Raw genomic sequence first — 27,964 nt, forward strand, 5'->3', positions numbered from 1 at the left:
CCAGGCTTTTTATAAGGCAACCATTCCTTTCGCAAATTCCATTTGAAAAAGTAAAAAATAAAAAGCACTGAAAACAATGGGAAAAGTATTTATCCTAATATTTGATCCCAAACATATTTTAAAATTTTTCTCCATTTATTTCACATTTTTGCAAAGTGCCAAAAAAAAAAAAAAAACACCTCTAAATTTAATAGTAGAATTTGGAGCCAATGGCACCTTTTTGATGAAAAATTTTATTGTCCCCCAGGATTACCACTTTCTTCGCTGTGGCTAGCTACACACACTCCGTTTCCCTAATCTGGAACCTTGCTAAAGAAGACTCTGCACTTCTTTGTCCAGATCCAGTAAAATGTAATCCAGTAGCCTGTAGAAGATGATCGGGAGTGTCAGTAACAGACACTTCTGCAGTCACAAAGCACCCCCAACACGTGTCTCCTAGTACACCTAAACATCAGGCCACCTTGCCCTGGCACACCTCCTGTTTGGGTTGTTCCTCAGTGGGTCTGTTGGCCCAGGGCCCCATTTCCACAGATGCTATTAACTGCCGGTGTAGAAAAGGCAACCTGCAGATCTCTGCCTTCCCAGTGGATGGATCACTTCCAGCAGCCATAAATTTCTCCAGAGAGAAGGTATCTACAAGAAATCCCCACCCAATTTTAGATATGCCACCTAACTCCCCACTAGAGAGTTTGGATAAAGATCTCTGTCCCAGCCCATCTTTCAGCCTCGTGCAAGGATCCAAAAGATGTTGTCTAGAAGAGTTTTGAGGACTGTAACGTTCTCTATACATGTAAGGGCATTATTTTGTTATTTGTGTTTATCTAGCTCTGGATATGAGGTCATCCCACCACAGAATAAACAGCCTTCACCACTCAGATTTCATTCCTGAGCTATAGCTACCCTGGCAAGGCAAAGAACACTTTTCATCTGTCATTCTGTCTGTTACACTAGTCTACACATACACAATTGAATTCATCATTATATGATTGTGCACATTTGAATTTTCCTCATGTCTACTGAAACAGAGCTATTGTGTAATGAAATCCAGATGCAGTTTGAAGAAGGTCCACACCGATTCAGAAAAGGGAGTTCATGTTGTTTGGGAACAATGGCTCAACACCCAGACTCAACACCCAAATGGCTCAACACCCAAATCTCCACAAGAGGGCAATGCTTGGCGTAGTTCCTGGACTTAGTTCTAGGCTTGGACATTTGATTTTGTTGTCACTCAGGTGTGATCAGGTTTTAGGGAACTTGGATTATCCATTATCTAATTCACAGCAAACCAATGATTCAGTTAAAATGGCTTTTACTGCAATTAATAGAAAATCCCAACTCAACTGGTTTAATCTGTAATCTATAATTACAGTATAATCTCTCTTTTCTTGAGACAGTATCTCACTCTGTTGCCCAGGCTAGAGTGCAGTGGTGTCATCATAGCTCACTGCAGCCTCCAACTCCTGGGCTCAAGCAATCCTCCTGCCTGGGCCTCCAGAGTAGCTGGGAGTACACCACCACATCCGGCTAATTTTTTTTTTTTCTTCTTCTTCTTCTTCTTTTTTTTTTTTTTGTAGAGACAGGTTCTTGCTATTGCCCAGGCTGGTCTCAAACTCCTGGGCTCAAGTGGATCCTCCTGCCTTGGCCTCCCAAAATGTTGGGATTATAGGCATGAGCCATGGCACCTAGCCAATAATCTCTTAATCTATAATGAAGATTAAAAGCCCAGAGGCAGAGCAGGCTCTTCTCTACCATTGTCCTTGGCCCTGCTCACCTCTGTGTGTTGGCTTTGTCTTCATACTAGGGACAAGATGGCTGCCCAGCTACCCAGACACAACTATATCCAACGGAGAAGGAAGACTTCTCTCTCTTTCTCACCCTTTGTAGGATTCTTCACCACCACACTTCTGGTAGATCCCCCTTCATGTTTCGTTTGGTAAACTTGAGCAATTTCCCCACCCGCAACTAATCCTCAGCAAGTAGAATGTGGTTATCGTGAGTGCTGTAGTGGACTTATCAGGACTTATCTGTAGGCTTCCTTGAGGGTAGTTACTTGAACAAAACTGGGATTTTACTAACAAATGATAACAGGAAAGTGGCTGCTGGTTAGACAGCCAAGGGTGTCAATTAAATTGCCAATGCTTTCATCCAGAAAAAACAAGAAGAAATAAAACAATATCAGGCACTACTTTTGCTGGACAGTGGCAAATTCAGATTTCTAGCCCTAATCCTCACTAAGTTGTAGACATGTTTCTAAACATCTCCATCTGCATGGTCTGTAGGTTCTCACCACGTCTAAAACAGACAGCATTCATAGTATTTCATCCTCAGTTCCCAACCTACATCCTCCCCAAACATTCCTACATCCTCCCAAGAATCCAAAGTCAAAGATAAAAACCCATCCTCAACTTCTCCCCCTCCTTCAACCTACATCCAATTGCTCCCCAAATCCTCTTGATTCTACCTCCAAAATATCTTCTAAATCTTTTTTATTAAATAACTAAACTCAGATCAATAGTTTTTAAAACTAGTCACCTTGCTTCCTTTCTACCTCTTCCTCCTGTACACAGGCCATTATCACCATTTCATTCCCAGCTTCAACCTGCTGGCTACAGAAGAAAATCCACCCCCTTAACATAGCACCAAAGACTTTCCTCGATCTGCCTTGAGCCTGCCTCCACAGCTTCATCTTGAATTCCTTCATCCCCATTAGTCATATAAGATAACTTGACATTCCCCACACGTGCCGTAACCTCACAGATCTTCGTGCCTTTGCCTTAGCTGTTCTCTCTGCCTCACACATCCTCGACCTACATCATTCCTGGTCAAACCCCTACAAATATCAGTTCACTCCCTGAGATGCTTCCCTGAGTCCCTGGTAGACCTGCACACAACTCACTTGAGAGCTTGTCCCACTCTATTGTCCTCTGTGTATAACTGTCAGTCCTTCTCCTGAACTGTGAGCTCCCTTTTTCATCTTGGTAGGTCCAGTATCTGGTCTCGGGCTCCTGGCCTCAAATGATCCTTCCTCCTCAGCCTCCCAAAGTGCTGGGATTTATAGGCTGAGCCACCAAGCCCAGCAAAGATCCAGAGTTTGGTTCCCAGAAGGCAATTAGTAAATATGTTGGGTGAATAAATCAGTGAAAAGCCATCTTATGAAAAGAGTAGGGTTGATCAGGAAGGGCAGGGCTCATGCATTCCTTTATTCATTCACAACTAAACATTTATTTCTAATATGTATGAAATGCTAGACCCCTTACTCAAAGACACAAAATGACCTCCCCCAGCTGTAACAAGCTTACATTCTGTTCAGGGTGGTAACACACGCAAATGACAATTCAAGGTAAATCTTCAAATCTATCTCACTGTCTTAAGTGCTCTTTACAAAGGAACTTTTCTATTTTTACTATTTGGCCACTTTGGATATTCCATCTAGAGTTTCTTTTGCTTGGCCTAAAATTAAATTTAACTAGTCCTGATGGAATCGTGGTGCCTCTCTGGTTCCTGTCCATTGTTTGCCGAGAGCCCATGGGTACAGTGGTGAGCTCTCCGCAATGCCCAGGAGACATTACACAACACTGAAAAATGTTTTTTGATTGTGCCTAAATAGCAAACAGCGGTGGGTTCCTCAGCCACTTTCCTGCCATCTCAGGAGCTGCCTTTAAATCTGAAGAGTAATTTCCTTTTTGCCTTTTTTTCTCTTTCAGATTAAGAAAAACCCAAGGACCTGAGCTCTGATGAACTACCTATGGAATTTCCTTTTAGTTTATTTTTTTCCTCAAATTCAAGACACTGTATTTCACTTCCTTCTTGATTTTTTCCCAGAAATATTTTTATCTTTTTTATAGTTTATCCAAACTTAAGTAACAGGCCTGCTCCCTGGAGATAGGGAGCTTGGGTTGGCAAGAGACTTTCTAGTGGCTTCAGGCAAATTGCAAAATACCCGCTAGGCAGATAAATTACAAAGGTGCCCCTCTCAGCTGATGAATTACACGAAGGCGCCCCCTCCAGGCAGAGGAGTTGCCTAAAAGGTGCCCACTCCAGGCAAATGGTTACAAAAAGGCAGCTGTGGCAGCCCGCCTGGCCTACCACTTGGTGAGCAAAGGTGGGTGTACCCAAACCCCCACCAGCCCTTCAGGCCAGTGCTTGGCCCACACTGGGTTCCCTGGGAAGCTGTGAGGTGGAGATTAGTGTGCAGGTGGTTTGTTAGGAAGTGCTCTTGGAGTAACACTGTGGAAGGGCAGCGGGAAGAGAAAGAAAGGGGATTGGGTAGAGGGAGAAGCTGAGTTGTGATACCGTCTCCACGGGGACGCCGGGGGACCCTGCTGGCAGTTCTGAAGCTGGAAAAACCCTTTAGAGCTGTCCCAAGTTGGGGGAAGGGGACTGGGCCTTTAGAACCCCCTTGTTGGTTAGTCCTTGGATATAGGCGGCCCCACAGAAAGGCTCTTTTTAGCAGTGGCCATGCTAGAAGGAACAACAGAGGGCATCTGCCCTCTGGCAGCACTCCCGCAAGTGGGCGAGTCAGTCCTTCATTCGGGAAGAGGCCCCTGGGCAACGTGCTGGAGCCTCCACTGCACACCAGCATGGCGCGCTCATCCTTTCTGGCTCTGGAGGGCTGTCCAGCACTGCCTGCCGCTGCCTGCAGGCAGGTCACCCAGAGCCACCACTGTCTCTGCCATCTCTCAGTACGATGCCAAGCACAGAGCAGCCTCCATACGAATTTGCTCAATGCCAAGTGAATACCAAGACCCACCATAGAAGTAGTACTCAGAGAAACCACAGCCGGGTTGGGGATCCTCACCTACAAACTCAAAACAAGTAGATCACAATGTAAGTGTCCCGGCCCACGGGACCTTCTGTTACTCACAGGGGCGAGGGGGACCGTGCCTGAAAGAGATGGGCGAGAGAAAGGAGCGAGACCAAGCAAAGGGTTGTCAAGGTCTACTTTACTTGGATTTTTAGTAGGTTTTATATACAGAAAACAAGGAAGTAGAAACAGAAAAAATAGAGTTGGGGGATGATGAGGCTTGGGTGTGGGCTAATCAGCCCCAATCAGCATCTCAATGGCACCGAAAGCTGTTTGTGATGGATCACTCAACCCCAACCTGGCAGGGGGTCGGGAACAATTGCAGGTAGCATGCCCTGGAGCAAGCATGTCATGGAATGCATTCTTCTCGGAACTATAGCTGGGGGGCTGGGTGCTATTTTCGTCTTAGGCTATTTTCCTTGCGTAGGACAAGTCAGGACAAGTCAGGACAAGTCAGGACAAGTCAGGACAAGTCGTTGGAATGTGGAGGGTCTTAGTCTCCAACATGTAAGTGTCCTAGAAACTTTAAGGAGAAATTAAACACAAATCTCAAGTCCTTTGGACAGGAAAATTCTGGAGAAAGATGGGGAAGTGAAGAGAGACGTGCTGGGACTGACTAGAGGAACTGGGGTGAGGGGACTTCACTCAGCTGCTGTCTGAGCTGGGCAGGGCAGAGGACAGATTGGTCCCAAGGTGGATGGCAGCCCAGGAACCAAAAAAATGGGGTCCAAGTCAAGGTAGGCCATGGGGCAGGGTGAAAACTTGGTTAATCTTGGAATCAAGAGAGTTCCTGGACTAAGCAGGTGAGGAGAAGGAAAAACAGGTGAAAGCCTACCTGGCCATTGAGAGGGAAATATTCTGGGTTCAGTCCCCACACCTGACACAGAGGAGGACCTCGGAAACAGTGGCTGGGATGAGGGAAAGAGGAAAGTCCAGGTTCTTGAACCATAGCCCTGTGGCCAGAATGAAGCTTTGTGTCTCAGACAGAGTCTCTAGGCTGTGATGTTGGGTGTTTGGGGCCACAGAAGGAGCCCTGAGAAGCATCCTAGGTGCCAAGAAGCATAACAGTCTGGAGAAGCAGTATTTTGTGAATCATGGACCCTTCAAGTCACATTTAGTATAATTTACTATCCAAGCATATGCCCAGGCCTGGGAAAATATTCATTCTTACCTCTCAGTTATGAAAACCTCCAATGCAGAGGTGAGAACTTCAAGGGATAAAACTGGGATACGTGGGCAGGTAGGTGGGTCAAGACGTGCTTTGACTGAAAGGGTTAATTTGTGATCTCAGTAGAACAAGCACGTGGCTTGTGTTGACTGCTGCGCTCCAGAAAAAGGGCTTACTCCACGTAAGAAGAGAACTCCCCGGACTAATGCTCCCACTTACCCTCCACCACTGGAGATCAGCAGTCTCCCTGATGTCATCCTAGATCCTGAGGATGGAAGGAAATGAGGCAAGCCCAAATGTCACTCTTTTTGTGTCTGTTCTTTAAATGGCACATCTCAGGTTTCAAGGCTCTATGGTGGTTGCAATTCTTCCTTGCATAGTGCAAAGGTGTGTGGATGGACAGGTGGATCTGCTCTGCCTCTCATCACCACTATTAGCAACAGCTGTCCCGGCCCGCAGGACCTTCTGTTACTCGCGGGGGCGAGGGGGACCGTGCCTGAAAGAGATGGGCGAGAGAAAGGAGCGAGACCAAGCAAAGGGTTGTCAAGGTCTGCTTTATTTAGATTCTTAGTAGGTTTTATAAGCATACAGAAACAAGGAAGTAGAAACAAAAAAATGGAGTGGGGCTACGATGAGGCTTGGGTCTGGGTTAATCAGCCCCAATCAGCGTCTTATCGGTATCCTGTTTTTGACTGGTTACTTATCTCCAACCTGGCAGGTGGTCGGGAACAATTGCAGGTAGCATGCCCTGGAGCATCCCGTGGTCAGCACGTCATGGAATGCATTCTTTTCGGAGATATAGCTGGAATTTTCTAGGGCGAAGTCCGTGCGTAGGACAAGTCATAGGGGAGTTGAGGGTCTTTGAGGGTCCTTGCCTCTAACATCCAGCCAGTCTCTATCTTTCATTGAACACTGGCTAGCACAGAAACAGGCCCTGGTATTGGTAAATTTTCCTTCCCCGGGAGAGGCAGGTTGGTTTTCAGATCTTGCCAAAGGAGGGTTGGATATGGAGTCTTTTAATAAAGTCTTTGGGCCTTATGAGATGCTTGGACTTAAGGGTTGATTTTGAGAGGGTAAACCTCAAGGAAGAAAAGCCTGATCACATCTGCTAGCTCTTGACTAAGTGGAAGGGAATGAGTTCTAGAAACTTCTTCAATCACTTATCATTACTCTTAGCTAGTCATACACCACACTTGTGAAATGTACGTTAAAGAGAAATCCACAAAAGGGAAACATTCCCATGCACAAATTTCCATGATGTTTAAGCCACCTTAAAACTAAATTCCAGGATGTTAAAGCCACCTTAAAACTAAAATTTTAACAAATATTTATTGAGTCTCAACTATATGCCAAGTTCTGTGCTACTTCCTAGAGATAAGCAGTGAACAAAAACAGATGCAGTTTCTATCATCAAGGAGCTATGGGCTCATGAGAAGACCTAGTTTGTGAGTGATTCATAAATAATTGCATCTCTCATCGATGCCTGCAAAGAAGGAGCATGGTGCTTGGAGAGCATATCAGAGTGGGATTTAGCTGAGTCTGAGAGGCCAGGAAACATTTTCTTAAAAAATAAACAGTTGGGCTGAGCGCAGTGGTTCAAGCCTGTGACCCCAGCACTTTGAGAGGCTGAGGCAGGAGGACAACTTCAGTGCAGGAGTTCAAGGCTGCAGTGAACTATGATTGCGCCACTGCACTCCAGCCTGGGTGATAAAATTAGACCCTCTCTCAAAAAAAAAAAAAAATTGAACACTTAAATTGAAATTTTAAGAATGTCTAAGAGTTAACTCAGCAAAGGATGGGGGTCAGGAGAACCCAGGCAAGAGAACAAGATGCACTGACGCCAGTGTGATTAGAGAGAGCTGGGTAAGCAAGTGTCATGGCAGATGACTTGGATTTCCAGCTCAAAATCTAAAATTGGATCATGTTGGAGTTTTAGGCACTGTAAAAGATAGTGGGAGAAATTTAAAGGCAAGGGACAGTTCTGTTGTCTTCTGATTGTGTTATGTGGGAAGCACATTTGCTCCTGAGTCTAACCCCAGTCTAACGTCACTGGCTCAGCCTTTCCTCCCTCAAATCAGAGAGATGAGATGCTCATTGGAGTTCAGAGGAACAAAGCATAATTCAAGACCTACAAGGTCTTTAGAACTGAAGGGGTCCTTAGAGGTCGGTAACCATGCCCTTCATTTTACAGATGAGGAAACTGAGGCCCAGAAACACTGAGTTCTTCACCCAACGCCATACCTCTAGTTAGTTGTGCAACACTGGTCAGATTCCTGTCTCTTGGCATCTAAGTATTTCTTTCTCTCAAGGTCAGGTGCCACAATATACTTCCCAGAACTTGCCTATCTGGGCATGCCCATGCCAGCTGTGTGTGGACATGCTTTTGCACGCTTGCCCCACCCATACCCTTCATCAGAGACTTTTCCCCATGGCAAAAGCCCTTCATGCCCTAAATTAATTTAGTACCATGTGAATCCTGCCCCACTGAACACCTGGGTACAGCTGACTGAGTCAGGGTTGGGGCTCTGGAATTAACAGATGTTGCCTCTGCCGCACTGCATTCTGTCACTTTTTGCATCTTTCTTTGGAATCCAAACTCTTCTTTCCCAGGGAGCATTCTTCCTTCCCTACTCCCAACCCTGGCCTGGTCACTCAGGCTATCCCACCAGGGCACTTCCTAGGACATCTCTGCTGTAGTTACTGGGAACATCCTGCAGTCACTAGATTAGGCAGATGATCTCAGACCCACCTGCTCCTGTGAGATGGGCAGTGGAACGAGATAAGCGAGGGCCCTGGATTCAGCCAAACCTAAAGCCGGCAGGACCCACTTTAGTTATGTGAGCTAATACAGTCCCTTTTTTATTTAAATAATTTTTATACGGCATGTCTGCCACCTTACCACCAAAAAAGAATTGGATACACAATGAAAGAGCTGCAATAGATGAATTTTTTTGAAAGATGGATTAGTTGGCCTGTGACCAACCGGAAGTTTTCTCTCAAAAATTTTTACTAACATACCCAGAAGCCATCATTGGTCAACCAACATACTGGAAGTCTAGAAATGAAAAGGTTGTGTAGAGTTGTACAAGGAATTACTGCTGCAACAAGGCAGTGCCTGGGCAAGCCAAAGCAACGGGGGAGGCAAAACAGAGCCAGATCACCTGGGTTTGGGACCCAGCTCCGCCACACACCATGTGATCCCTGGCAAGGTACTCTAACTCCACCTGCCTCGATGTACTCATCTGAAAAATGGGCATAAAAATAGTACCTGCCTCATGGGGTTGTTGCAAGGACTAAACAAATGAATGCACGTGAGGCACTTAGAACAGACCTTGTGCAGATTAAAAATCCAATGTGTTAGCTATTATTATAGGTGTTACATTATTATTATTATTAATATTATGGTTTAGCAGAAGAAGCCAATGGACAGAAAGGAGAGTGAACCTGGCATAAAGAGGTCAACAGAGTCACGAGGTCACTGGGCCACTGAGGGAGAGAAAGGAGTTGTCACCTCCTCACTTCTCACAGAGCCCCCCACACTTTGTAAGTTTTCTATATTATTAAAGTACCCACCCAGTGGCCTCTCTTTTTTCAGACTTCAGCCCCTTAGAGCGGGGTTCTGTTCCTTGCAATCAAACAAGCCCAGACAAAAGCACGGCATTTGCAGGGCGCGAGGCAGGCCGGGTCAGATGGCGCTGCCCAGCCGACACCATGGGCTGCTCCCGCTCCTCGTCTGGGCGCCGTGTCCACTGAGGGCCGGCTCATCCTGCAGGACAGCTCGGGAGCAAACGCCTCCGCAGTGGCCGCGCCTGCAGCATCTCGGGCGTGTGAACGGGGTGTTGTGCTAACCAGGAATGCGGGGGCAGTGGTGTGTGGGAGGACAAGAGGGAATCCTCTAAGCTTCCACCTTCCAAGAGCAGGTAAGTCATTTCCTCTGCTGGGATCAGGCATCCAGGGTCGCTCTGCGAACCCAAAGTGTGTCTAACACTCTCTTGGCTGAGTTCTATTCATAGAAAACCTTGGCCTTCCTCCAGGCCCATGTCACATTGTTTGTGCGGAATGAGGATGTGCTCCGCTTTTTCACAATAACAAGCCCATGTTTTCGAGTCATTATGGGAACAACTTTTCCCACAGCACAGGGAGCGCAGGCCCCTTCATCACACCCAAGGCGCATCATTCCAAAAGGCACAAATAAAATGTCCCTGACAAAGATGCCCCAAAACCGCACACATTTCAGCTTCCTTGTCGGTAAACAACGCGTCCGAGAAGATTTTACCCCGATGCCTGGCCCTCATCTTCCCGGGGAAACAGAGTCCTTCTCATACCTTTTCTCTTCAAAACACGTAAACAGCTAAATAAGGGCAGCTGAGTCGAAGGTCAGGGAAAAGAAAACAGACACTGGGACAGGTGAAAACTGTGGGTCCATTTTCCCTTCGAGCAGCCAAACTTCATTAAGGCAGATCTAAAACTTCACATTTATCCTGAATTGCTAAATTTCAGAATTACAACCTTGATATATCAGGACAGTCTCTGTGACTGACACCAGCACGCAAGGATGGAAATACACATGCTCCTCGACTTACGCCGGGGCTGTGCCCCAATAAACACATCGAAAGTTGAAAATATCATTAAGTCCAAAGTGCAGTTAATACACTTAATCCACCGAACATCACAGCTTAGCCTGCACTGCCTTACACGTGCTCACAGCACCGACATTGGCCTGCAGTTTGGCAAGATCATCTAACACAAAGCCTGTTTCATGATAAAGTGTTGAATATCTCATGTAATTTATTAAGTACTTTACTGAAAGTGAAAAACAGAGCAGTTATATGGGTACTTGAAGTATGGTTTCTAATAAATGCGGATCGCTTTCGCACCGCTGTTAAAGTTCAAAAGTCGAGAGTCGAAAGATCATAAGTTGGGGACCATCTGTATAGAGATATAACAGTCTCCCTGTCAGCTAGACTATTTGTCTGAAAATGGATTATTAATCTTGCTTGAATAGGAACAAAATAGATAAAAATAGTTAATTAATTTTTTCTTTTTATTGTCTGGAGAGTAATCATACCGAAAAAGGAGAAAAAGTTGCCTAGAAGTGGTACTTTACAACGAGTGACAATGATCTTAGGGTTAAGAGAAGCCTTGCATTGACTCTGGAAGCTCCTTCCTCCCAGCACCCCTTGACGTGTTATCTCGCTTGGGCGTGGACACCTCCCTCTGATCATTGCCTTTTCTTGCCGTAGGTGTTGGGGTCAGTCCACGTGGGCCTCGTGAGCCCTGCCGCGTTTCCACCTGCAAACGCAGGTGCTCCGAAGCCTCAGTGAGGCAGGTCTTGGTCTTCCTGCTGCTTCTGTCCCTGTGCAGACTCAGGGATGGCAGAGCAGAGCTTGTAGGGCCTCTAGTCTTCCCACGGTAGCTGTTCCTTCGAAGCACAGGGTCACAGGGCAAGGGTGCAGCACATTTCCTAACAGGGGCAGCTTTTCAAAGTTTTTTTGTAGGTATTAATATTTATACAATTGTAGAGACAATGAGGAAAAGGCAGTAGAGGAAGCAACATGGAATGGGTGAACAAAATACCAATGATCATTTTCTAACATGTAATTTGATTTAATTTCATACTAGACAAAAGTTTCAAGAACAGAATGGAGCTGGGCACAGTGGTTCACATCTGTAATCCCAGCACTTTGGGAGGCCAAGGTGGGAGGATCTCTTGAGGTCAGGAGTTCCAGACTAGCCTGGGCAACACAGCAAGACCCCAGCTCTACAAAAAACAAAAGAATTACCTGAGTATGGTGGCATATGCTGAGGCAGGAGGATTGCATGAGCCCAGGAATTGGAGGATTCAGTGAGCTATGATCATACTACTGCGCTCTAGCACCTGGGTGATACTGAGGCGTTTCATCCAACTCTAGAGACACTAAGGAACACTCTGGTGCTTCTCCCAAAAGCACCAGCAACACAAATGACCTAAGGTGGCCCCTCCTTCCTAACTTCACAAAACCACAGGGTGAGTTTCTTAGTTCCCCAAGGCACTCTTTCCTGCCTAAATTGTATTCCTAATCATTACCCTAAATACACATGCCACCCCAAAATATGACTGTAGGAGCCCAGAGCATGCCACTCCAATGTGCCCCTTTGGCATAAGAATTATTTTGAGCTGGTTATTTTGGGGAACAGCAGACACAGGTGTAACCCTGAAAAGTTGCCCTTTTATAAGGGAAATTTATAAAGGAAATCTCCATTTGAAAGGGTGTCTCCCTCCCTCCCCAGGAAGAGAAGGAACAGACTAAATCGCTAGAGACATTTAATCAGTGGAGAAGGCATGAGGACTCTACACAACAGACCCTTGTTCTACAGGGCTTTTCCTGGCTATCTCATTCAGCTGGGTCTTTCCCCCCATCCTTCTAACCTTGTTTTAGCAAATGATGATATTTAAGGCTGAAGTCAACTCTTTGAGATCTACTCTAGAAATGTACTTGTTTCTCTGGGTTATCTCCCATGTATACATGAAGACTACATGTTATTAACTTTGTCTTTGTTTTTCTCTTGTTAATCTCTTTCTTTTTTTTCTTTTTTCTTTTTTTTTTTTTTTGAGACAGAGTTTCACTCTGTTGCCCTGGCCAGAGTGCTGTGGCGTCAGCCTAGCTCACAGCAACCTCAAACTCCTTGGGCTCAAGCCATCTTTCTGCCTCAGCCTCCCGAGTAACTGGGATTACAGGCATGTGCCACCATGCCCTGCTAATTTTTTCTATATATATTATTACTTGGCCAATTAATTTCTTTCACCTTTGAGTAGAGACAGGATCTCGCTCTTCCTCAGGCTGGTTTCAAACTCCTGACCTTGGGCCATCCGCCCACCTTGGCCTCCCAGAGTGCTAGGATTACAGGCAGGAGCCACCGCACCCAGCCTAATCTATCTTTTGTTACAAGGAGTCCCAGCTCAGAGCTACAGAAGGTAGAGAGAAAATTATTCCCCCCCACACACACATTCACATCTTGGTTTTCCCCAAAACAGTCCCACCCAAATTGATCCACATCTCCTTTGCCTGACAGGATTATGAATGGCTTTGACTACATCCAAAAATGAAATCCACCTACAAAGGAAGAATATTTGTCACAACTATTCACTAAAATGGGCCACCAAGCCTGAGGCTAATATCCCAAAGTGGAGCTTCAAAGAGTCGGAGCAACGGGGCAGCTCTGGAACATGAACAAAGCAGTCTCGGCCCTTTGTCTCAGTGGCAGCACCCCAGCAAAAATATCCATTAGCTCTTTCCCCTGCGCCTCTTTCCCCAATCTGCTCTGCGCGTCCAAACCAGTTGATTCAGCAGGTTGTTTTTGTTTTGTTTTTTTCCATTTTGTGAGGTACCCATATCCTACCAACAAATTACATTTCTGTTGAAGTTGATCAAATTCAGTTTTTTCACTTTGTTTGACTAGAAACCAAAGAACCATAAACTACCACACGTTAAACTGTGCAGTGATGAGTGTCAGTTTTATTTGACACATGCCCACAGTTTCTCTATAGGGCTCTTTAAAGACAGGGACCATAATTTTCCACTTCCTCACTGTGTTTCCATTTGACATTGTGCAGAATAAATGCTCCTCCAACAAGACTGCCTGCCTAATCGCTCATAGATAAAAGATTAAATAACCTTTTAACTAGACTTAGTGGACTTTCTCCTTATTTTTAAAGCTGGACATTGCTTTTGTATCAATCTATTCAAAATGAATCCATTTCCAAATTCCTCCAGTTTCTATAAACTAAGAAACAATTTCATGAAAATGGTATACATCCTTTACTTATCTCTGGTCTCAGATCCAAAGATAGCTCTGCTGCATTAAATAACTAGAAAGTCAACCATGATCGTAGATTTCCTAGGTTGTTTTCGAACCAAGAACTTTGCTGGTGCCAAGACTAGCAGAAGTTCCTGAACTGGCCAACGTTCCTTGAATTTCCTTTGAGAGGTGAAAAAAAAAAAAAAGACAGCTTAAAATGCATTATATAAGAAAGAAAGGTATGAACAAGTTAAGGGGAAGCTACAAAGGAAGCGGGCCAAGTCCCAAAATAAAAGACAGGAATAGAAGACTAAAAATAACACACAGGGAAGTGTGCCACATCTGTAGGGCTCCCTTGCATTCTCCTGAAGCATTGTAGCTTTTTTTTTTTCCCGAAAGCATGCTAATAATTGTTTAGAGATTTAAATAGAACACTATTATTTGTTCTTTAAAAATAGTCACATCTTTTGTAGAATTATGAGAGTTTCAGATGATATTAATCAAATTTCACTCATGGCCATTTACCTTTTATGGATACCTTCGAGTTTGTTAAGACGTCAGTTGATTTTCTTCAATCTATCTATCTATTCATCTTGAATAGAACATGTAAAATATCCTAAATATTTCAGTCTTGTGGCAATTAATGGACATTCAAAATACAAAGGAAAATGAGGTTGACTTTTATAATAACACAAATTATCTGTCATCTAATAGAAAGTTTAGTATATGGCAGACAGAGTGTTAGAATGCACTGGCATACATGGAACATGTGCCAAAGATTCTTCAACCCATGCTTTACAGAGAATATACTGAGGGGTACGTGGTTGAATAACACACCCAAGGTCAATAGCTACTGAGCGGTGCAGTGGGGGTAAACCTGGCCCCCTCTAATTCAAAAACTCTAGGTTTCTTGTCCTTCCACAGTTCTTTAAGATTATCAAAAATATATTTTTAAAACAGGCTAACTATGTCTTGTTAGCTCAGAGCTGTCAATCCAATTATTACGATTACTTTTTTCCCTTGAAAGAAGTATATTATGATAGATTTTAAGAAAATGGGAACCTTATACTTGGAACTCCCTATGTAGAGGTCATTCACAACTATGTGTGTATAATAATCACTTCCAAGTTGTTAATTCCTGTTTTCTCTAGACACAACAAAAACAGGAAATATTTACCAACTTCACAGGTGTCAGGAAATACTTTAAAAACCCTGGTGACCTGGACCACCCGTTGAAACAAATAGCATTTCTGTGCATAGGTGCCGGAAGGTATATTGTAATTCAAAATGTACACTCCGGTCCAGAGACTTGATCTGTATACTTTCTAAGGATTCACAAGCTTTGTTTCTGTTGGACCAAAGATTTGTTCCAGAAGAGATTTGTGACGTATGCAAACGTGCTTTGTAGCCTTTCTAGCATTTACTAGAAAATTAGAATTCTCTCCACTTACTTGGTTTGAAATTCTATTTCCATATCTAACAAAGTGCCAAGATGAGAAAGTACAACTCAAAACTACTGAAATGTAGGATTATGTTCTTAAGTCTACATACCTGTGGTAAATCACTAATTCGTTTTCACGCTTCAATTTAAATTTTCAAAAATGGAAAAAGAAAAAGCTTTCTTTTTTCCCAGTCATAAAACTAACTACAAAAATGCCAGAAAAGAGCTAAAAATATAACCACTAAAATAAGTGTCACTGATAATATTTCTGTTTACATCCGTTTTTATATGTTTTCACAAAAATAAGATTATTCATATGACATTGTAACTTGCTTGTTTTGTTTAATATATGGTAGAAGTGCTCTTAAGCAAATGACACTTGGTTATCTCACTGAAATCACCGTTCATGTCCATTCTCTTCCCAAAACATACTCATATCAATACCCATGGAGCACACTGAAGGACCAGGCAGGCCAGGCTCCATCTGGGATGTATCTGACACTTGCATTACCAGCAGTTGGATTAAAAACAAACAAAGAGATCAACTTTTTTAATTCTCAAGTATGAGCAAGAACATATACTATTTGTCTTTCTCTGCCTGGCTTATTTCACTTAACATAATGTCCTCCAGTTCCATCCATTTTGCTGCAAAAGACAGGATTTCATCCTTTTTTATAGCTGAATGGTATTCTATTGTGTATATTCCACATATTCTTTACCTGTTTCCTCTGTCGATGGACACTTAGGTTGATTCGTACCTTCACTATTGTGATTAGTGCCACAATAAACGTGGGGTGCAGGTATCCTTTTGATATACTGATTTCCTTTCCTTTGGATAAATACATAGCAGTGGGATTGTCAAATTGTATGGCAGTTCTATTTTTAGTTTTTTGAGAAGTATCCATACTGTTTTCCATAATGTCTGTACTAATTTACATTCCCACCAACAGCTTATAACGTACGTTGAGTGACATAAGCCAGGCACGGAAAGACAAATATCACATGTTCTCACTCATGTGGGAACTAAAAAAGTTGCTCTCATGGAGGTAGAGAGTAGAATGACAGCTACCAGAGATTGGGAAGTGGTGTGTGTGTTGGGGTGAGGGGTAGGGTGGCGGGAGGCAGAGCTCAGGCAGTGATGTGAGGCCCAGTTCCTAACAGGCCATGGACCAGTACCGGGCCCGGCCCGGGGGTTGGAGACCACAGTTTTAGGGCCCTCTTTTCAGCTCTAATAACTCATATTTGCATTCCTATATTCTCTAGGGGGCTAGAAAGTAAACAAATGCATCTACTTTGTAAGAATTATGTCTCAAAAATCAATATAAGTGAAATTTTATAACTGATTCATGTAAGCAAATCAAACTATATGATCACCTCAGAAAGTCTTTATCTTCATTTCTGTCTAATAATCTTGACTTTTGAATGGTGTCTTTCTAATCTTGGGGGAAAGGGGACAGAAAAAAACAAATAGCTAAGGTTTCTCTCTAGTTGCAGACTAACTGCCCTTCTGTCCTTCTCAGACAATCTTTCAGAAATGTGCTCACCTGCCATGCAGTTTCCACTGGTTTCTATCGACTTCTCCATGAATACCACTCTACCCTGGTCACCAGGGACTGCCTAAGAACTCTTCAGTTCTGCCCTATTTCTCCATGACACTTGACACCACTGGTCACCCTTCCTAAATGCCTTTTTTTTCTATGAGATGACATTACTCCATTCCTTCCTGAGTCTCAGGTTCTTCCACTTCAATCTTCCTCTTTAGTTTTCTTCTACTTGTCCCTATAAATACCCTACGGTTTACTTAAAGTTTCACTGACATTTTTCAACCATCTCAGCTGCTTAAATAGTTAAGAATCCTCAAATGCAAAATTAAATATACCAACTGGTTAAGATACATTCTTTCACAAGGCTAGCAATGATTGGCTTTGATAACCCCTTCCTTAGTTTATCCCCCTTCTAGACAAATCTAGATTTCCCTATAACAGTGATTCTCAAAGTGTGGTTCCTGAAATAGCAGCATCTACATCACCTGAGAACTTGTTAAAGTGGAAAATTCTTGGGCCCCACCTCAAACCTACCGAATCAGGAGCTTGTGTTTCAGCAAGACTTTGGGGTGATTTTGATGCATGCTGAAGTTTGAGAATCATTACTCTATGTCATGCAAGTTTCCAAATAAAGGCCTTAGTTTAATGGCTAGGATAACTTATCAGGAATGAGAAATAATCAATTCTCCCCCTAAATATCTGTGTGATGTTGAATAACATCTTTGGGTCCTTTACCCCTAGGGAGATCAGGGTTAAAGAAAGAAAGAAAATGCAGGATGGGAACAGTAGTCCTTTCAAATTGCCTCTCACAGGAAATGATGACCTCGTCTGAACACCATGGGAGTTACCTTATGCTTCTTGCTACCACTGGTGATGTCCCCAGTGGCTGAGGGAGAAGCACTCCCTGTCTCTGTTGCCTTAGACAAACCTATTTGTGAGATTCATGGACTCTAGGGTAGGCGTCCAGTTTTTTCAATCACCTCAGGTCCCAACAGGCAGGATAGGTTCCTCTCAGGGAGGCAGGGAGCTGGCAGATGAAAGGGAAGGAAAGACTGTCTACTTCTTGAGAAGTTGCTGCTCTGGTGGAAACAGAAGACCTTATTCATTCATTCATCCATCCATCCATTCATTCACTCATTCATCCTTCCACCCAACCATCCCTCCAATCATTCATTCATCCACTCACCCACCTCTCTCCCCTTCATCCTGCCTACCTTCACTTATCTACCCATCCAGCCATCCACTCATCCATTCATCCATTCATTCCAGACATATTTACTGTGTGTCAGTTCAGTTTCTCTTCAATATCAAATGGGGTTGGGCCTCATCAGAGACCACTGACCTATGGCATTTTCTTTTGCTTCTCCAGTGTTTCTCAGAGGGTCAATTGGAATGCAGGAAGAAAATCTCAGAACTTCTATATCTTAACTCATCCTTTTAAAAATTTCTCATTGGAGCTGTGTTTTATAATGACTATAATGTATTAATACTATAGTATGCATATAGTTTAAAATTACATGCTAAAAAATTGTAATCAAAAAGTATGCAATCAGGGGTGTGCAAATTCCAAAGACTTGGGGGAAGACTGCTCTGAAGAATAGAGTGAGAAGACTACAGTGCAATTCAGAATTGACAGATACTAGCTTTTGCAGTGAAAAACATAAAAAGCCCCCAGTAACATGAAGCTGGACAGCTAGAAAATATGCCTGCAGTTCAGACTGGATGGGCCCACCTTTGTTTGATTTCATTGCCAGTGGTTGCTCAGGTGGTTACTGCAGAGCCAGGAACAGAGAGGCCAGCCCTGCCCCAGTCTAGCTCTTGTTCCACTGTCCACATGACCCCAAAGGAGCATTTGGACGGTGGCCTTGGCTTCAAGTCAAGACACCAGATCTTTAAGTAACCTCACTCCCTGAGAGTATATCCTGAAACCTCACTGCATACAGATGAAAGTAAAAATTTCCAATGCTTTGTTTTTATTTAATAAGGACATAAATATCTTGCATTAATGTAACTTATCTCACACCCAATTTCTACCATCTTAAAAAATGATTAAATCGGGCAAACTGGATGTTTTTCCTTATACAAACATACATTTTTTAGCATTTTATCAATTCAACTAAAACTTTTTCATCATTTGCCCATAAGGCTGAGTATGCTGAACGTATGCTGTCCTTGCATATGATACTCTTAAGCTTCAAAGCTGTAGATTATTCTTTCATAGGTACTGAAAGTTTTGTCTTCGGCTATGTTTTCTAAAAAGTAACCACTTTCAAACATATTAGGAAATATATGAAAATAATGCTATTAATTATGAGTGGGAACATGAGTGAGAAACCTAAACTGATAAAACTAAAAATAAGTTGACAATTTTAGATCTGTAACCTTTAGTCAATCAGCTAACAACAGATTGAGATGTAATTATTTGTAGTTTCCTCATAGAACCGAGAACAGCATGCAGTAGCACTCAGTACCTATTTAGTGGCAAAATTTCTACCTTCAAAGAAGTTAAAATCTAGGAAGAAAAAAACAAAGCAAAAAACAAAATATGCTCTAAGTTTAGCATCTTGATGCCATGCGTAAAAGCCATCCATGTAGCAGCGTAGAAATGGTCGGTTCAAGCCTTAGCCCCACAACTCACGACATCAACAGAAGTGTTTATCTTTTATTGTTGCTTTGCTTCTGCAGAATGAGTTAATATACAGGGACCCACTTTTAGGAAGCTCTAAAGAACAAATGGACCAAAAATGTGAGGCAAAGAAGTAAATATTCTGGCCCCACAGTTTGACAGAAGAGGCTCATCTGTAGCAGAAAATTCAGTTGAAGAATGTATCATTTAATATGAAGAGTTCTTTTTTATCGACTGAATCATTAAAATAATTTTTAACAATTAACAAAATCATAAATCAACCTGGAGCAGCTGTATCTTGTTCTTTTTTATTGAACAATAATAAACATGTCCATTTAAAACAAAACCTAACAGTTTACTTAGCTTACATTCAAAGACCTTCCCACACACATTCACAACTCTGTTGGCAAACTCCAAGAATAAAATATAGGCAAATAGTGAAATAATTCTTAAATAAGTTCTTCACTCCAAATAAAATACTTCTGCAAATATTTCCTAACAACATCTAGTACAACAGTCCTGCTTGTGCCAAGATCCCCCAAACTTATGTCTAATTCTACTTATTAACTAAGCTTAAAAGAAAAAAAACATGAAAATAAGCTATATATTATAAAGTTGACATGTTTCCTGCTCAAAATTGCCTCTTTTCCAAACTTCCTAAAAAGTTATTTTCTACTTTAAATTTAAAATTCATGTAAGTCATAGCACTCACTTCTAAATAAATTCTCTGTTGCTCATTTATTGACATTTTATACATCCAGAGTAACTACACTTTTCTAGGTTTCTCTTATGCTTGTTACTGTTAATAGTATTATAATTATTAATAATAAATTTTCCAAGCCTCAGATGTTTGAAAATCTTATAGAGTCACACATTTATCTTGACCATTTTAAACAAATGATATTAGGTTCATTTCCTCAATAGGATGATAAATATGGGTACGGAGGATGACTTGTACTAACATTGGCTTATAAAAATATATAAATATTTACCTTCATCCACACACAACCCCCCAGCGGGCAAAACACGTCCTAGCTCTGCCTCTGAGGTGGCATTCTTTAAAGCCACTGATGGAAGTGGACGTTTGCCCTCTGTCCCAGAAACCTCCTTCAGATACAGGTAACCTGGGAACTGCATCAGCAGCCCTTTGAAATCAACCTCAATTCAAGGCTGTTGCTCAAACTCCCATGAACTTCAAACAGCTCACTTCCTTCAGGGGTTTCTGACTGTTTCGTTTGAACTTTTCCAAAAGTAAAAGAAAAAGCATAATTAAAGTCTACCAAAGCTACCACAAGGAAGAGCTAAATATTACACTCCCCACCCCCACCCATCCCCACCTTCTCCTACTCTGAACTCTTCCTCCGCCCTTGCTATGCCAAGAACCCATGGGCCCACTGTGGTCTTCAGCTTTGATTAGTTTTCTCTTTGGCTGAACTGTCTCCATGTAAGATTATCTAAATTGCATTTTTAGTTCTTCAGTGTTACTATACACACACATTTAACAAATCTATATGCATACAAATATTTAACAAATATCTAAAAGTGTTCAGTCATATGCACTTTACAGATTGTAAGTAGCTACTTTTTTTTTTCCTGGATCCAACATGAATCACACTTGGTCTCCGAAAATTACATGTCCATATGCTATGATCTAGACAGTTTCTAAAATGTTGGCTGTGTGTTGAACAAGCACTAAAATAGAGCCTTCTCTTAGGATCAGCGTGGATTTAGCCATTTCCTTATGGGGGACCTGGCAGCATTCTCTGTCACGATTTCTTCTCTCACAGCATTGCCATCTCCGGATGCCATGTCATGCTCTGAAATTAGAAGGAATACAAATCATGTCCAAATGTCTGTAACTCAAAGATTGAGCACAGTTTTGTTTTCGTTTTACATGGGGTTTACAATGAAATCTTTAATAGATTCAAGATTCTGCGCTAACTGTATTCACTCTATATCAATTAGCACCTCCATCTATGATAGCATCACTTGAATTATTTCTCTTCATATACCTTTCATCACCTAACACTGTCTTATACATGCATTTGTCTTTTTTTCCCTGTATTATCTCACTCCACCACTAGAATTGCAGTTCCATGAAGGTAGGGACTTTATTTTGTTCACTGCTATATCCCTAACACTTAAAACAGTACCTGGCACCCAATAAACACTATGGAATGAGCAAATGCTATAAGAAGAGACATTAATTTTTGCTGTGACTCCAGAAGGCAGACAAAAGGGTAGAACTTTGATCATTCTCGTTCTATGTACAAGAAGAGTTTATAATATTTAGAACTTTCTAAAATGAAAATTTCTGCTTCTAAGCATAGTGAGGTGTGCTTGCTTTGCCAGTGCACATTCTGAAATGAAATTCTGCAAGAAGATTAGTGCAGCCCGGCAGACAAATGTATATAAACCCATGAAACATTCCAGATCTTACACCCCCACAACCACCACTCAAAAAAAAAGTTACTTGTGAATTCCCAACTTGGAAAGCTCACGAACAGAGAACAAAACAAAACAAAAGAACAAGGGGAACACAGGAGGACAGGAACACACTTGCCAAGAGTACTGTAGCCAGCAAGTGGAAAGGTAGAAAGGACAACCCCATGCAATTGGGGTACGGAGGAGACCTCGGGGGTCTCTGTGCTGGTGGGCCATTCAGCCATTAACCTGCTATCGAAGGCTGGGCCTACACAGGTTTGCACAAAGCCTGTGGCAGGACTGAGGCCCCATGCCGCCTCCTGTAAACTCAAGAGCATGAACAGGTAAGTCTCATGTAGACAATGCATACTGAGCAGGAGCCCTGGGCAGCCTTTCCAAGAAGTCCTTGGGATATTCTGCTCTCCACCTTGGTTTACCAAGAGTACACTAATACTTATCTTGTGCTACACCTTTAGCTGATGAAAAGAAATACCCTAGGTCAGAAAAGGGAGAAAACCAACTGCTTTTTCAAAAAATCTCTGATAAGAATCTCAATACCTAATTATGATATGGAAATATTTTTGTGTAACTTATAATGGAATGTCCACCCAGCAATATATCTGTTTCCAAGTCATCTATATGGTCATCAAGATATTTGCATAATTTGAGAGCAAACAAGAGCAAACGAGAGAGGGTGACAGGCCTGAGGGAGAGAGACTGCACACAGTCCTGTGGAGGAGGGGCCCAGAAGCCACACTGCTGTGTGTGCAGCAGGAGGGGTGCAGGTGAGACCCTAAGAAGCGTTCCCATCCTGGAAGACTGACTCCTCCAAGGGATCTCTCTCGGTCTCCCTGGACACTCCATCCCAAGCATCAACAAAGATGCACAGCAGACTCAATTCTCTCTGGGTGACAAAGGTTTGGGTACAAACTTAAATGAGTGAAGAGGGATGCAAAAGTTGTTCTTTCAAAGTTCTTTTTAGCCTGTGGTTTCAAGAAAGCAAAATAAGACAAAAGAAGCTGCAAGTGTTTGAGGAAGCCCTGCTGTACTAAAGCCCCACTGTACATGGTGAACGTACTAAATGCCACAGAACTGTTCACCTTAAAATGGTTAATTTTATGTTATGTGAATTACACTTCAATAAAAACATAATTCAGGTCTTAAAACCTAATCTTTTGCTTTCAAAGAACTATAGGGACAAGTCATAGTAGATAGAAGGTTAATAATGTCTCAATTTCTAGATCAAATACTCACAAAGATATTCACTTGGGGGCATAGCTGTACTTAAAGCTAATAACTCACTTAAAAGCACAATGTTACTCCTTCACTTTAATGCACTTAGTTGCACCCATATGTAAGAAGGAGGTGAGGCTAGAAAAATAAGGACATTTACCAAATAGTTCACATCTTAATTAATTTGAAGTCCAAAGACTGGAAATAAAAACTAAATAAAATGGATTTGGATTGTTAACTATTTATATCTGAGAGGAAAATAATGTGTAATTTGTTGATACTAACAGTTGCTGTGGCTACATGCTGAGTTTTTGATTGTTTGTCTTTTTAATTTTTTATTTCATTTTTACTTGACAATAATTATATAAATTTGGGGTACAATGTGGTGTTTTGACATATGGTAAGATTAAACCAAACTAACATATCCATCACCTCACATATTTATATTTTCATGGTAAGAACATTTAATATTTACTCTTTGAGCAAATTTGAGATATATAATACATTATCATTAATTATAGCCACCATTCTATTTAATGGAGGCATAAGCTTTAGTGATATATGTTATTTTAAATGAGATACTTTCAATTTAATGGTGCTGTGCGGTATTAGTCATTTGAGAAGCAAATATGTGCATAGCACCATCCTATAGGTTGTGCCTTCCTCCCATGGACTGACAAGCAGCATGTGAGTATTACTACAATTTCATTCATTTCCCAAATCTCAATCACCGATACTATTTCTTATCCTCTCCTGAATCCATAAAAACATATGTTTGGAATTATTCCATTTAAATGCTTCCATCTGGTTAAACAAAAAAGAAAGAAACATCCTATATTTTCTATCTTGGCTCTCAAAGCTTCTGCAATAAATTCCTCACAGTACTTTGTTATGTGAAATTTGGAGCGGAATAGTTTTGTCTAGTAAATATATAAAACAGATCACTGAAGAATTTAAAGAACTTTGTATATCTCAGTTATTTTTTATGATAGATTTTTTGGCAATCAATCATATTTATCTTCTATGTAGATAAACTAGGTAAACTTTATGAGAAATGATATATAATCCTCAAAATTTTAAATGGATCTTTTCAGAAAATAGCCACAACAGCATCAAACTTGGCTACCACCCACCTCGCCCCCGAGTAAGATAAAGGAAACAATATCATTCCAATCAACATTTTATTCTACTCATTGAAATTTTTTAAGTGATTCAAACTGAAAATGAGACAATGCTTTCAATGTTTATACCAGAATCAATTCTTACCTGTGTGAGACATAGTTGTCCCTTTGGAAGACTCGTCTACCGAATATTGGAAGAAAGGGAATTTCAGACACTTTCCCGTGCCCCTGTCGCAGATGCCCGACTGGCAGTCGCAGGTCTCTCTGCATTCTATCCCAAAGGTGCCGTACGGGCAGTCTGCGGACACAGAAAGGGTTTGGAGAGGGAGCTGCTAGTTGTGTATATGCGTCCATCCTAACGCACACCCCTATTCGCACAACCTTAGGATTTGAACCAACCTCATGAACCTCGACTGCAAAATGAAACCCAATCCTCAGAAAACCAGGTTCTGAAAGTTGCAACGATGAGTAGTAAATATGAAGTCACACATTGAGACCAGATCACGGATTCCTCGGGCTTAGTGTCATGATGTAAAGTTTAGCTGACAACAGCTACACATGGCCAGTCTCCTTGGAGCAGTCTTCATTCTGTTTGTTTTCTGCTTAGCTACCAACAGACAGGTTCTCACAAGCTACCTCCATAACAGCTCAGTGACCGTGAGATATTGGACAGACATCTGCATCAGCTCCTCAAAGAGTTTAAAAGATGTGATACTGTCTTTGAATCCATGGTATTCACAATTTACTGTTTTAAATGTATAGGAAAATTCTAACCAGGGCTGAGAGATCTATGATCCCAGCTCACCACGAAGCAATGAATCCTCAATCTACTCCAACTCTCATCAAGTTCCTCTGTCTGTCAAAACAGCAGTACAACTGACCTTACTAACACGCCCAGTTGTTTAGAGGGTTCACTAGTAAAATCTTCTACAAAGCTAAGATGCAAGATGCTAAGCAAACAAGAAAGCTGAGGGTTTATACACCCTGAGAGTTTGTACACCTACCAAGAACTAGAAGCTTTAGAGCTTCAGTGTTTTATACTTAGGCTGAAAGACACTAAGTATATTGAGATAAGAGGGCAAAATCATTTATTTAAAATACATGGGTTTTATGATATAAACAGCATATCAAAATAGATTAACCAGTCTTTAAAAGCCAGCAGAATAGATAGAGAATATTTATTCTCTTGGCACGAAAATATCCTTGTAAATGTACAATCACATACAGGTAAAGAAACAAGTGGTAAGGCATCTGAGTCTTTAGCATTCTATTATTCCACTGACTGATCTAGGTCATTAAGAAGATGTATTTTTAAAAGAGATTTAAGTTTTCTCTTTTCAGTATCCTTCAGATTATAGAAGAGCCTGGTTTTGAACACTGTCTTCTCTGCTGGGAAAAAAAGAGTCCACAAAAAGGATCCTGAAAAAGCCTCTAGCAGAAAAGCACACAGGATTGGGATTTGACTGTGTCTGCAGCGAGGCTGAAAACTAAAACTGTGGCCAAATTCCCAGTGACACTTCAATTGTATCCCCTGATGTATGGAACAGTGCTGGGTATACAGTAAGTGTTTATAAAATGTGTCTCGGCTGGCTGATTATTGTCTGTGCAACACAATGACAAACATCTGAATATTTAGAAAACATCTGGATGTGCAGCTGAAGTATATGGTGTTCTTTTAAAAAGCTGAAGGAGAGATTTTTGACTATAGAAAAATATAACATCTCTATCTAGAGTTGCTAAGACTCACACAGTCTCATTATTTCCCGCAGAGAGAAAAACGTTTGAAACTAGACTCATCAGCAATCTGAAGGATGACAAAAAGCAATCCTAAGTATCTTTTTAAAGATATTTCTCAATAATATGTACCTTGATCATGCAGTCAGCTACGAGAGTGCTGAAGACTCCAGATGCCTCCCAGCTTCCTCACCCATATGTAATTACACACTTACAATCACATTTACAAGGGCATTTTTATGCCAAGATAAAAAGCAATCCACTGCATATATTTGCTATATTGTATGTATGATTGTGTTAACCACTTCCTCCCTAATTTCCTTATGCTAAGTACTGTTTTCTTGGCTGATAAGCCCTGCAATTTACAGAAAATAGAGATCCTATTCAGCTGGAAGAAATATAGGTATACATTTTCACCAAAGAAAATGTTTCCTCAACATTCTACCCCTTATAAGTATAAACATAAACTAAGCAAGAAATAAGATTCTCCTAATAGCTCAAGAATTTATTTTCTAATCTGTTGTATGTTTTACAGATCAAAATACGATTAATTTATAAATTATTTACCTAAAAGGTAAGAGAATTAATGAGATGAGCTCACTCCTGGGTGATTATTATTCACTTGTATTAAATACATAAAATATAAGAATCATTTAGAATTTTCTGAGTGCTTTTTATGATTTTGAAAGATTCTTTGTATTATAAAACTGATGAATGCCATTATAGCATGTGTTGCATCTTAATATTAGCTCTTAATGAGATCATGAGGTATCTATATATAAAATATTTTTAAATCACCATTCTTTTGATTCTAAACATTTTAAAAATGTTAAGCACTTTAAACTACAGTCACAAAGTTTAAAATAAATTCTACTAATACTTAACCACATTATTTAGTTATAATTTCAACTTGATGAATTTTTTAAATCTATAAGATGGCCAACCTCATTCTTTACAGACATCTAATTTTTTATTTTTCTTCACTGTTATTTTTGCTTGCCTTACACCAGCTGCTATTTTTCTAGATGACCAAAACCTTTATAAAGTCAAATGAGGTTTGTTTCATACTTCAAGGGACCCTCTTTTAAGAATGTGAATTATTTTATTAGATGACTTAAGCTCACCTTATTCCATAAAGTGCATTAGTGTTCATGAGAAATAATTGACTTTGAGGTTGATCAAAGAATCACTAAATCCAGGGTCTAGAAACCATTCCAAGAGGTTATCTACTGGAGACCTCTGTAATCACTGCCTTGCAGAGAAGAGAGCACCTAAACCATCCGTAACAAACCACTTGTCAAGTTTCTGGAGTTTCCCAGAAAAGAAGGCAACACAATCGTCCACTGCAACTTTCTAAACTCTCCGAAACATGCATGAAGTGCTGCATTTCTCCCTGTGCCTCCCTGCACACTGGTTCCAGTTGCTATTTGCAGAGCTGTCCTTCTCTCTGTACCTATGACAACACCTGGGTAGGGCCTTGTCAAGAGCCCACCTGCCTTTTCCCTCTTCCCCTCGAGGAGCAAAGCCACCACCCCTCCCAAGCTGGCCGAAAGCTCTCAGCGAGCCCTGGGCGCGCAGAAGCAAGGAGTCACTCTTTACCTTTGCAGATACCAAATTCGTCACCAAAATCATCCTCTTCACTGTAAAAGTGACACCTCAGCCCGGGGCCACACTTCACACCATCCATGCCTGAGACCGTGCGGTAGCAGGTTTCTCCCAGCCCTGCCGCGCACACCCGGCAGCAGCCACAGTCGTCCAGCACTGTCCTCTTGCAGCGCAGGCTGCTTCTGCACTCGGCGCGGTCACAGTGCTCGGGGCAATCCACCGCATACTTGGTGCTCCCCGCCGCCGCCAGGTGCGCAGGGACCAGGAGCGTGGTCAGGAGCAAGAGGCTCTTCATGTTTCCCCGCCGGCCCAGGCTCGGCTCCCACGTCGTGGTCTCCGCTGGTGGGAAGCAGCCGTCCAAACTGGTAGCTGAGCCTCTGCCTACACGTTTATGAGTTTTATACACTGGGTTGCCTGCATGCTTCCCCGTCATCAATTTCCTCAACCCAGCAGCAGCGCTGTCCTCCTGCCAGGCTCGCTTGTTT

The 27,964-nt window shown here is 41.9% G+C and overlaps 2 protein-coding genes across 2 annotated transcripts in view; one reads left to right on the plus strand and one right to left on the minus strand.

Moving 5' to 3' along the window:
* GZMA (granzyme A) overlaps positions 1-27,964 on the plus strand; it is a 210,230-nt gene that overhangs the window by 85,398 nt on the left and 96,868 nt on the right. The gene's annotated exons all lie outside the window — the stretch shown is intronic.
* Positions 19,626-27,907, minus strand: ESM1 (endothelial cell specific molecule 1). Its single transcript, XM_012775713.2, has 3 exons — positions 27,474-27,907; positions 24,286-24,438; positions 19,626-21,179 (listed from the first exon to the last, which is right to left on the minus strand). The coding sequence occupies exons 1-3, from the start codon at positions 27,772-27,774 to the stop codon at positions 21,079-21,081; spliced, it is 555 nt and encodes a 184-aa protein (XP_012631167.2). The 5' UTR covers positions 27,775-27,907; the 3' UTR covers positions 19,626-21,078.

Source organism: Microcebus murinus, chromosome 11 (genome assembly GCF_040939455.1).
Source record: "Microcebus murinus isolate Inina chromosome 11, M.murinus_Inina_mat1.0, whole genome shotgun sequence".
NCBI classification, from domain to species: Eukaryota; Metazoa; Chordata; class Mammalia; order Primates; family Cheirogaleidae; genus Microcebus; species Microcebus murinus.

Excerpts from the sequence above, each read along its gene's own strand:
- ESM1 (XM_012775713.2), bottom strand. The coding sequence starts at position 27,774 with ATGAAGAGCCTCTTGCTCCTGACCACGCTCCTGGTCCCTGCGCACCTG. Across the intron at positions 24,439-27,473 it reads CGAATTTGGTATCTGCAAAG|ACTGCCCGTACGGCACCTTT; the intron begins GTAAAGAGTGAC and ends CTGTGTCCGCAG. Across the intron at positions 21,180-24,285 it reads GACAACTATGTCTCACACAG|AGCATGACATGGCATCCGGA; the intron begins GTAAGAATTGAT and ends TTCTAATTTCAG.